Source organism: Crocuta crocuta, unplaced genomic scaffold (assembly GCF_008692635.1).
Source record: "Crocuta crocuta isolate KB4526 unplaced genomic scaffold, BGI_CrCroc_1.0 scaffold337, whole genome shotgun sequence".
NCBI classification, from domain to species: Eukaryota; Metazoa; Chordata; class Mammalia; order Carnivora; family Hyaenidae; genus Crocuta; species Crocuta crocuta.
The window spans coordinates 1,680,742-1,692,374 of NW_027528873.1; the positions used below are offsets into that span (position 1 = coordinate 1,680,742).

At 44.8% G+C, this 11,633-nt stretch overlaps 2 protein-coding genes across 2 annotated transcripts; both read right to left on the bottom strand.

Moving 5' to 3' along the window:
• Positions 1 to 411: 411 nt before the first annotated feature.
• On the bottom strand, positions 412 to 1,164 carry LOC144225448 (proline-rich protein 23A-like). Its single transcript, XM_077756652.1, has one exon. It carries the CDS (start codon positions 1,162 to 1,164, stop codon positions 412 to 414), a length of 753 nt encoding a protein of 250 aa, XP_077612778.1.
• Positions 1,165 to 10,137: 8,973 nt separating this feature from the next.
• Positions 10,138 to 10,890, bottom strand: LOC144225449 (proline-rich protein 23A-like). The gene has a single exon (XM_077756653.1). It carries the CDS (start codon positions 10,888 to 10,890, stop codon positions 10,138 to 10,140), a length of 753 nt encoding a protein of 250 aa, XP_077612779.1.
• Positions 10,891 to 11,633: the final 743 nt, after the last annotated feature.

Sequence of the window (11,633 nt, forward strand, 5' to 3'; positions counted from 1 at the left end):
GAATGAGTTGACTTGGAAGCAAGAGTAGGGGAGAGACAAGAAGGACAGGATTGGCTGAAGATGACATAAGTGGAAGAAACAGCTCATGCAGCACAAGCAAGGGCCCTGAAATCCGTGGTTGTTTAGGTGTGATCTACTCTCCGTGCTCAAGGTCTTTACCAGAATTTATCTATCCATCCATCCATCCATCCATCCATCCATCCATCCACCCATCCATCCACCCCTCCTTGCCTGCTACCAATCAAGGCATTTAGCTAAACAAAACAAACCAAAAACTAACAAAACAAAAACTGCTGTCCCCCACTGTCTGTGGTGCAGATGCTTCATCTCAGAGTGGTGGTTTGTGATCACCGTGTGTCGTGGACGATCACTAGTGCCCGAAGCCGGGTGGCGAGAGACTGTGGGAACAGCTCATTCCTGGAACAGGCGTCTTCTGGCCTTGCGAGAAGGACCTGGAGGGCGCTGGGGACGCACGTGGGGACCTGGACTCGGAGAGGGAGGTAGAGGTTGAAGTGGCGAGCTGGGGAAGGGCTCCAGAAGGTGGACGTCCAGGTCGAAGTAGCGGAAAGAAGAGCGTCTCTCTGGGCTGGGGGTGGGCACCCAGGACCGGGGCTCTGGTACCGGGCCCAGCGGGTAGGGGCTGGCCATGCCTCCCGCGCAGGGGCGCAGCCCGGCGACCGAGCCCGCTGCAGGGTCCGTGCCAGGCGGCGGGAACGCGGGGTCCGCGTCTTCCTCGTGGGCCTCTTCTCGGGGGGCCATCTGTGGGGCCGGTGCGCGGAAGAATCCTTGCTCGACGGCGACGTCGTGCCCAGGCCCGTGCAGGCAAGCGCGGGGCTCCAGGCCGGCGGGCGAGCGGCCCTGCCCTCCTGAGCGCACCAGGGCCTCGGGCACCAGCAGGAGGGTGAACTCTCCGACAGACACTTGCAGGACCGACGTCGGCTCGGGCTCCAGCACCAGGTCGACGTCGTCCAGGGGCACCTGCAGGGCACAGCCGTCGGCCAGAACCACCACGGAGGTGAGGGCGCCGGCGGCCGGGGGCCCCTCCAGGCCTTCCAGGTCCGCGGGCTCTTGGGTTCGGCGGCGCTTGGCAGGGCCGGGTTCTCCGGACGACGGCCCCGGGCAGGGCGCAGGGTGGGCGCTGGGGCTGCGGGGCCGGGTGCCCATCGCCTGGACTGCGCTGCGGGTGGCGCTCCCGGGGTCTAGCGGAGGCCGTGAGGGGCCGGGTGCTGCACGCAGTGACAGGTCTCGACGACACGTGAGGCGGCGGGGTGCGGCGGGGCGTGGTGCGACGCGACTCCGAGAGGGCGCCAGGAGTTCCGGGGGCGCGTCCCGGGAGGCCCGCGGTCCAGGTTCTGGTGGTCCAGGTTCTGGTGGTGCAGCACGCGGCGCAGGGCTTGGCCTCAGGCGGTGGAATCCCAGGCTCCTCACNCAACAACGACCAAGGATTAGATTTAGTGCTGTGCAATGGCAGGAGGGTTTTTTTTGTTTTGTTTTGTCTCATGTTTTTGTTTTAGTTTTTGTTTTTTTTTTTTGGTAGGAGGATTTTGAGAATATGTAGGGAGAATCCCCCTTGGATGTGCCTATGGGTTTCACTGACCTTTATTGCTTTTACTCTAGGGAGGTAGGGGGAAGGGGGTGGATAGCCAAAGCACAATATCAAAGACTGCTTGTTTACTTTAAGAAGTAGCTCGTGTCTGGGGTTCTGGGTGGCTCAACCCGTTAGGCTTCCCACGGAGATTCAGGTCCTCACCTCCTGGTTCCTGGGCTGGACCCCCGCATGGGGCTCTGTGCTGACTGCGAGGGGCCTGCTTGGAATTCTCTCTCTCTGCCACTCCCTGATGCGCACTTTCTGTCTTTCAAAACAAGGAAATAACCTTTAAAAAAAGTAATCTGTGTTTAATGTCCTCTAAGATTTCCCAGGAGCTATGAAAAGGCTTTACTTCATCATGGATCGCCCTTTCCCTGTCCCACTCACATGGTTCTTGGAAGTCTTTTCATTCAGGAGAGAAATTAGAAATCCTAATTTTCTGTGATAAAAAAGCTTTAAAAAAATAATCAAGTGAATCTAACTGCAGTTCTGTTTTCCTAACTACAGTTTTGGTGGTGGTTGTTGTTATTGTTGCTGGAGGTGGGACTGTGTTTTTCTTTCTGACAATCACTTTGGCCATTCAGTTATTTTTGTTTTTGTTTTGTTTTGTTTTGTGCTTCCATACAAATTCTAGGATTATTTGTTCTAGTTCTTTGAAAAATACTATTGGCATTCTAATAGGCATTGTATTGAATCTGTACGTTGCTTTGAGTACTATGGATATTTTAGCAATATTAAGTTGTCTAATCCATGAGCTTGGTGTATCTTTTTTTATTTTTAAATATTTATTTATTTTTGGAGGGGAGAGAGACAGAGTGCAAGCAGGGGAGCAGAGTGAGAGGGAGATGCAGAATCTGAACAGTCTCCAGGCTCTGAGCTGTCAGCACAGAACCTGGAGCAAGGCTGGAACCCTTGAACCGTGAGATCAGGACCTGAGCTGAAGTCAGAAGCGGAATGGATTGAGCCACCCAGTGCCCCTGGCCCTCCTTAAAAAATATTTATTAGTGTGTCTTTTTATTTATTTGTGTCAACTTCACATTCTTTCCTCAATTTCTTATAGTTTTAAGGGTACAAGTCTTTCACCTACTTGGTTAAGTTTATCCTTAGGTGTTTAATTCTTTTTGTTCCAATTGTAAATGGATTACAATTGTAAAGGGATTGTTTTCTTAATTTCTTTTTCTGCTACTTTATTAGTGTATAGATGTGCAACTAATATAGATATTCTTGTATCCTGTGACTTTACAGAACTCATTTATCAGTTCTAACATTTTTTTTTTTTTGGTGTAGTCTTTAGGTTTTTTTTCATATAGTATCATGTCATCTGCAAATAGTGACAATTTTACTTCTTCCTCATCATTTTGTATGCCTTTTATTTATTTCTCTTGTCTGATTGCAGTGGCTCTGACTTGCAGGACTATGTGAATAAAAGTTGTGAGAGTAGACATCGTTGTCTTCTTCCTATCTTAGAGGAAAAACTTTTAGCTTTCCACCACTGAGTATAACGTTAATTGTGGGTTTACCATAGATGGCTTTTTCTTATGTCAAGGTGTGTTTCTTGTAAACCTACTTTGCTCAGTTTTTATCATTAACAGAGGTTGAATTTTGTCAAATGCTTTTTCTGTCTCTGTTGAGATGATCGTATGATTTTTATCCTTCGTTTTGTTAATGTAGTTTATCATATTGATTGATTTGCAGTTATAGAGTTATCATTGCATCCCTGAAATAGATCCCACTGGATGGTGGTGACTGAGGATTTTTGCATCTATGTTCATCAAGGATATTGCTCTATATCCACTTGTCCCAATACTTTTTAGCTGAAAATTTCTTTCCCCGCTGAACTGCATCATTTCATGAGTTACATACTTTTTGTTTATGTGTGGGTCTGTCTTCAGTATTTCTTTTCTTGTTTTTTTTTAAGTTTTATAGATTTTTAACAGTCAATATTGCATTTCTTTTGGAATATTGTTGTTTTGGTGGCAATAGGGGACTCAGGAAAAAGAGCTATTATTCTTCTGGGACCTTCAGCTAAGAGAACTATCCCACCTGGTGCACTGATTTAATTGTCTAACCTGAGGCAATTTCACACAATTAATACTTTTAATACTTTATATTTGATGCATTTAGTATAATATAATAATTAACACAATACTAATGAAATTAGTATGGTTTTTATAATAAGGTTTTTTGGTCTACAAAGTCTTTCTTTATGCTCATTTAAAATTAAATGTTTATTTTTGAGAGAGAGAGAGGGGGAGAGAGAGAGAGAGAGAGCAGGGGAGGGTCAGACACAGAGGGAGACAAAGAATCCAAAGCAGGCTCCAGGCTCTGAACTGTCAGCACAAAGACCGACAGGGGATTTAAACTCATGAACTCTATAAGACAATGACCTGAGCAGATGAGCCACTCAGGCTCCCCCCCCGTGGATGCTTATTTTTTAAAGACTGTTTCATTAAGTGAAAAATTCCAGGTCAAAGCAATTGTTTTCTACCAGTACTTTGCTGCTGGTATGTTTACTGGCTTCTATTGTTGTTGGTTTTGAGTTGTCTGATTGATTTCCTTTTTACTGTAGTTGTCTTTTCTTCCTGTGTACAAAAAAATACTCTTTTTGAATTTGTGGGCTTACAAGAATCCACCTAAATATGTATTTTTTAAATTTATCAGTCTTGAAAGTTATTGTGCTTCCTCAATGAAGACTCTATACTGTACCCGGAATTATGTATATTCTTGGAAATGCTTCTTTTTCTCTGTCTTCATTGGTGAAAGTCTTGCTATTGCCATCTGCCTTAGGGTCATGAAGACTATTCTCATTATGCCTTTTACTTTTGTTCATAGTAGGAATCTGTTCATCCCTCATATCCTAGATTTAAATCTCCAAACACTCATATATGTATTTTCTCACTACCTTCTGTTCTTCTACATCTCCTACACTTTTTTTTCATTTTGCCTGCTGGAGTTCATAGTTAATCACAGTGAAAAATCTTCAACTTCTCTGATATTCCCTTTAACTTTCTACTATAATTGAAATCTTCTGAGTACCATGCTTTCCCTGGAGGCTTCTGAAGTGAAGCCTGTTTTTCTCCCATACCCCTAGTACTGATGGCTAGAGGTCTGATATATGTTCTCCTTGCTCTTCATTGATGCTCCCCAAACATTTATCCATCCTTCCTGAATTTCATGTCATCAGAGTGTAGCCAGCCTCTAATCTGTCTTGGTGCAGTCTTCTACCCTACCATCTCCCCTCTACCCTCAAACAGGGCTCCTCTCCTTCTCTCTTTAAATGGTATTTACTCTTGGCTTTCTGTCACTCTCTCTCATTTTGATGTTTTCATAATTCCTGATGATTTCAAAATTAGGCGGTTCTTCCAAAACACTGTTATATCTCCATTGTGTTCAACTTTCACACAATCCAGACTCCCCTATCTCACTTCCTAGTCTGCATCTCCACCTGGATTGTAAGAGGCATTTCAAATGACACGTGTTCAAACTAAACATATCTCAGTTTTTCTATATCTGTCCCCCTCAGGGTCTTTCCAAACCTCAGAGAATAACAGTTCCATCCTTTTTGTACTCAGGCCCCAAACTCTCAAGTTTTTCTTTTTGTTATTTCCTGACTCTTTCTCACATTTTACATAAAAAAATCCAGGTTTTTTTTCTATCTTCAAAATGTATCCACCAACTACATACTGCTTCACACCACTCCTCTTGTAACTACTTTAATGTAAGGCAGCATTATTTCTTGTGTGAATTCTTGTATTCCATGAAGACTGATTTTTAAAAAAATTTTCTTTTTAAGTTTATTTATTTTGAGAGAAACAGAGAGTACAAGTGGGGAAGAGGCAGAGAGAGAAGGTAACAGAGAATCCCAAGCAGGCTCCTCACTCTCAGTGCAGAGATGTGGAGTTCGATACCATGAGCCGTGAGGTAATGACCTGGGCAGAAACCAAGAGTTGGATACTTAACTGACTGAGCCACCCAGGCACTGCTCCATGAAGAAAGTGATTTTAACTCTTTTGTTCTTGGCTATATACTCAGAGTTTGGAAAATACCTGGTACATACTTAGCCCTTGGTACGTATTTGTTGAATGAATGAATGAATGATTTTCCTCTATCATCACATCTGGAGAATTCTCATTCATTATCTCTGTGAATAATGGCACTTCCCTATTCTCTCAGTGTTCTCTCTCTATCTTCAACAATTATGTAGAGCTGCTACTTTTTTCTTTTAAAAAAATGTTTATTTTGAGAGAGAGAGAGCGCGTGCGCGAGAGCGAGAGCACAAGCAGGGGGAGGGGCAGAGAGAAAGGGAGAGAGAGAATCCCAAGATTCTGTGCTGTCAGCTCATGGCCTGACATGGGGCTCCACCTCATGACCGAGAGATCATAACCGGAGCTGAAATCAAGAGTTGGACGCTTAAATGACTGAGCCACCCATGCGCCCCAGAACTGCCCCTTTCTGATAATGTTTCTTAGTCTCCCTTTCATATTTTATGTTTTTACCCTCTTTAGCTTTACGGATGATTTATCTAGTCCAGTATTTCCATTTTCAATTCTGCTTACATTGCTGTTTAACCCACTTATTGCATTTCTTACTTTCATGTTTACATATTTAATCCTTAGAAGTTTTCTTTAGTTCTTTTTTTTAAAGCTGCCATATCTTTTGATGCTTTTTCTCAGCTACACTTCTGTTGCCCTTTTTTATGTTCCCAGTCAAATTAAATTTATTAAAAATATTGCTATCTCTGATCAATAATCAACCTCTATGATTTGGAGAGCTAGTTCTCCTTTTTCTTGTTTTGGATGTGTATCATTTATTCTCACTTATAGTGGTTTGTTTTCTTATATGTTCTTTGATTTGGATTATGAGTTTAGAATCAGTGGATGGTTATTTCTGAGAATAAGGTGTATTCTTCTTGGAGAACATTTGTTTTACTTTTGTCAGGTTCACCGTCTACCAGAGAACATTTTTTTAAATACTTATTTATCTTAGAGAGACAGAGACACAGAGTGAGAGTGGGGGAGGGGCAGAGAGAGGGAGACAGAATCTGAAGCAAGCTCCAGGCTCTGAGCTGTCAGCGCAGAGCTCCATAGGAGGCTCAAACCAAGATGGTGATCTGAGCTGAAGTTGGATGCTTAGCCTTAACGACTGAGCCACCAAGCCACCCCTACCAGAGAACTTTTTAAACTCAGATCCTTCCACCCCTCAGTGAATGTGTTTCATTCTACCTGGAGCCAAAGCTGAGACAAATACTTTTAAATCCCATCTCCTTTTTTATTATGTATTTTCCTCCCATTTGCTTGTTAGGTTACCTATTGGAGGCATCACATTCTGGAAGCCTGGAATTTATTTCAGAGCTATGTGACCACTGAATTTTATTTTATATCCTTTATAAATGGACCATTAACACCAAAGCTTTAGGTCACCATAGAATGGTAGGTACCCTTATGCACCGTCTTTTTCTCTCTGGATTTGTGATATGTCATCTATTTTTTGCCTTGAGGATTTCTCTTACATTTTAAAGTGTTTATTTATTTTGACAGAGAAACAGAGGGACAGTGAAGGGGGGCAGAGAGAAGAGAGAGAGGGAGAAACAGAATCCCAAGCAGGCTCCTCACCATCAGGACAGAGCCCAGCGTGGGGATCCATGAACCATGAGATCATGACCTGAGCTGAAATCAAGAGTTGGACGCTCAACTGACTGAACCACCCAGGCACTCCTCTTACATTTTTTACAGCTGTGATGTGCCTTTAAAAATATTAAAATAATTTTTATTCACCAGTTTTAGGAGGGTTGTTCTTGAGGGTTTTAGGAGTATTTGGCTCACATACTGTTGAAAATGGATGTCCTCAGTTTTTCTTAGTGTAGATAAGGAGGGTCATGCAATAGAAGACTTAGTTTTGCAAACAGGGCCATTTCTGTCTTTAGAATAATCAGGTGATTAGGCTAGGACTTGTGGCTGATTAATTGCTGTGTTATAGGGAGAGGGAGGAGGGGTGATTGAGTTGTGGTGGGAATTGTGGACAAGATGGTAGTATAGGGGGATTCCTTCTACTGGAGGCAGAGAGCATTGAAAGGAAGTATTAAACCATATTAAATAGAGATATCAACTTTTAAAAGAAAAATTCAGGCCTCCAGGGGGCTAGAAATACAGTAGAAAATCCAATCTCTGAATGGACAGCTGATATTTTGACGTACTTGTGGTACTGAGACTAAAGTCTATAGTAGCAACGGGGATTTCTGCTCCTTTAAGGGGAGTGAAAACCAGCCCATGGCCAATCCTCAGAGGGTGAAGAGGCACTGACCAGTATTTCATGGTTGTGCCTGTAGTTGATCAAAGAGAGACTGAAACTCAGAATTGCCATTGTGTGATTGTTTGGGGATTAGACCTGTCACTTTCCAAGGAGACAAATTATACGAGCTCCACAATGCTTGGTTCTGAGTTATGGTCCGCTAGGAAGTCGAAACTAAAAATTCTAACTGTGGAATGCAGAAGGTGAATTTCCACTCAAAATATGCCCACTGGTGAAAATTACCAAGGACACAGGCAATATAAGGTGATTAAAAGCAAATAGGAGATTCCACCTGTGAGGGGAATTGAATTAATTGAGCTTTTAATTAACTTCAAAAACTTTTAGAATATAAAGGATGGAATACCATCTATGAGACAAAAACAGAAGTTTATGCTACTAAATGGGGAAACATTGAAATGGAAAAGAAGTAAAAGTCTTTAAAAATGTAGTCTTTGAAATGAGAACTTTCTTATAGATGTATAAACATAACACTGGATGCAGTTGAAAAAAGGTTAATTAAAGAATAAAGAAAGCTGAAATTGACATACACACTATAAATATATTAAGAATCATGGGAGATTGAGTGGGGCCATTATAAATCTGATTAGATTTCCATACAGGAGGATATATGGGATATTTCAAGGGATAGACCCCAAGATTTTGTGGGATTCCAGGCAAGAGAAAATTTGCCGTAATGATAGTTAATGAAATTTCATCAAGCCAAATAAAAATAGAATCTACCCCACAGATGTTACAGTAAAACTGTAAGACACCAGAAGAAAAGAAACATTAAAAAATATGCTAAAATGAATAGCAGAATCAAATATAAAAAATAACAATTTGATTGGCAGATGACTTTCTGCCTAACGCAACAAAAAAGGCAGAACAATGAATATATTCGAAGTAGTTAAATATCATTTTAGAATTAAGATTGAATGTGTAATAAAACATTTTCAGACATAAGACTAAGAGAGTTTACTACACATAAGCATGTCCAGACTTACAAAACCAAGATAGGTTACCACACATAGGACCTAGTGGAAAGAACTATTAAAGGATATTCTTTAGCAAGAAGAAAATTGAGGCTAGAATTGAGATTGTAATAGGAGAATAAAAAGGGACAGAAGAATTAATAAAGCATGTTGGGAAATTGAAAGAGTATTGATGTTCTTTAAAAATGAAATGGGGACCTTGAGTGGCTCAGTCAGTTAAGCACTGGGACTCTTGATTCCGCTAAGGTCAGGGTCTCAGGACTTGAGATCTAGCCCCACCCTCAGGCTCCCTGCTGGAGGTGGAGCCTCCTTAAGATTCTCTTTATCTTCCTCTGCCTCCCCCCTCCCCCCCNCGCACAGGTGCTTGAGCACACAGACACCCTCTCTCTCAAAAAAGAAAAGAAAAGAAATAATTTTGTTGACTCCAGCATTACCAGTAGTATTTTATTTATTTTATAAATAGGTGAAGCAAATATGGTAATAAATTAATTTTAAAAATTAAAGTTTGATTTACATAAGAAAAATATCGGTAGGGAAGGTACAAAACTATGTGGAACAGCAGGAATGCAAACCTTTTACATCAGTCTATTGCTCGAAATCATCATGAACAGATTTAAAAAAGAAATACATATCCCAATGCATGCTGAAAACATCTGTTAAAATCTAAAATTTACTCACAATGAAAAGAAAACTGATTGGAAAGGAACTTCAGGCAGTTAAGATATAGGTATGAACAAACTATACTATTATGTAGGTAACCATCATGCTATTTTGCAGTTTTCCAGAAAAGCAGGTGGAAACATCAAGAAAGTGAAGTCATGGCTGTCTTTATAAATTCATGGGGGAAATATACAAGGAATCACACAACATGATTAATCCAGTGATTTCTTGATTTGGGGAGAGTCAGACGAGCAACGGGGTAGTGCTGGAGAATGAGCAGAGTTTGAGATAAAATAACTGATGTAAACGAGGGGGAATGGAGGGGTCTTTCTTGTAAAGAAGCCCAGAGTTCTGAAAACACATTGGTATCTCTGGGCAGATTTTCGACTTCAAGAAAGATGAGATCTAGAATCCTCTTTCTCTTTCTGACATCTTCATCTGCTACTATAGACAATCTGCACCGAAAAAGGAATTGCTTGTACCTGAGGTGCACAGTTTCCAGGTTGCGGAATACTCAGTGCGCAGGATGCTGGGAATCCCATCGGGCCTCCAGGCGGGTTGCCAGAATTGTGTGCGTGTGAGGGGGCACGCGCAGGGGGCGCGGGCAATTCATTCCTGGAACAGGCGTCTCTGGGCCTTTCGAGAAGGACCTGGAGGGCGCTGGGGACGCACGTGGGGACCTGGACTCGGAGAGGGAGGTAGAGGTTGAAGTGGCGAGCTGGGGAAGGGCTCCAGAAGGTGGACGTCCAGGTCGAAGTAGCGGAAAGAAGAGCGTCTCTCTGGGCTGGGGGTGGGCACCCAGGACCGGGGCTCTGGTACCGGGCCCAGCGGGTAGGGGCTGGCCATGCCTCCCGCGCAGGGGCGCAGCCCGGCGACCGAGCCCGCTGCAGGGTCCGTGCCAGGCGGCGGGAACGCGGGGTCCGCGTCTTCCTCGTGGGCCTCTTCTCGGGGGGCCATCTGTGGGGCCGGTGCGCGGAAGAATCCTTGCTCGACGGCGACGTCGTGCCCAGGCCCGTGCAGGCAAGCGCGGGGCTCCAGGCCGGCGGGCGAGCGGCCCTGCCCTCCTGAGCGCACCAGGGCCTCGGGCACCAGCAGGAGGGTGAACTCTCCGACAGACACTTGCAGGACCGACGTCGGCTCGGGCTCCAGCACCAGGTCGACGTCGTCCAGGGGCACCTGCAGGGCACAGCCGTCGGCCAGAACCACCACGGAGGTGAGGGCGCCGGCGGCCGGGGGCCCCTCCAGGCCTTCCAGGTCCGCGGGCTCTTGGGTTCGGCGGCGCTTGGCAGGGCCGGGTTCTCCGGACGACGGCCCCGGGCAGGGCGCAGGGTGGGCGCTGGGGCTGCGGGGCCGGGTGCCCATCGCCTGGACTGCGCTGCGGGTGGCGCTCCCGGGGTCTAGCGGAGGCCGTGAGGGGCCGGGTGCTGCACGCAGTGACAGGTCTCGACGACACGTGAGGCGGCGGGGTGCGGCGGGGCGTGGTGCGACGCGACTCCGAGAGGGCGCCAGGAGTTCCGGGGGCGCGTCCCGGGAGGCCCGCGGTCCAGGTTCTGGTGGTCCAGGTTCTGGTGGTGCAGCACGCGGCGCAGGGCTTGGCCTCAGGCGGTGGAATCCCAGGCTCCTCACACTGGCCACCTTGAGCTTTGTTATGGCAAGTGCCGCGGGCGATACCAGTATTAAGATGTCACGCTAAGCTCCGCCCCTTCCGAGGCTCCGCCCCATGGAGATCTGTGCAGCCCCACATTAGAGGAAGCGGGTAAGGAAATACTTTTTTCGAACTTTAAGGGACAGAGCACTTGTGTAACTCATTACTAGTAAAAAAAAAAAGATATACCGATAATAAAACTCCAAATATTGTTGCTGTCTAGGACCAATGTTTTCCTGTGATTTTATCCATTCTAGAGAAAAGATCAAATAGATCACCGCTCCCCCCACCCCCCACCATTAACATGGACTTACCCAAATGCTCCATAAAATTTCTTTAGGGCTTGGTCTGTCATTTCAAGAGTAAATCGAAAATACTGATTTCTCTTTAGAAAAACTTCTTTTTTTAATACGAAAGTAAAGTATTTGTGGCAGGTTCTTCCTGAAGGTTAAGGCTGTTT

Bases quoted from the DNA above. Each gene is read 5' to 3' on its own strand.
- LOC144225448 (XM_077756652.1), bottom strand. From the start codon at position 1,164: ATGGGCACCCGGCCCCGCAGCCCCAGCGCCCACCCTGCGCCCTGCCCG.
- LOC144225449 (XM_077756653.1), bottom strand. From the start codon at position 10,890: ATGGGCACCCGGCCCCGCAGCCCCAGCGCCCACCCTGCGCCCTGCCCG.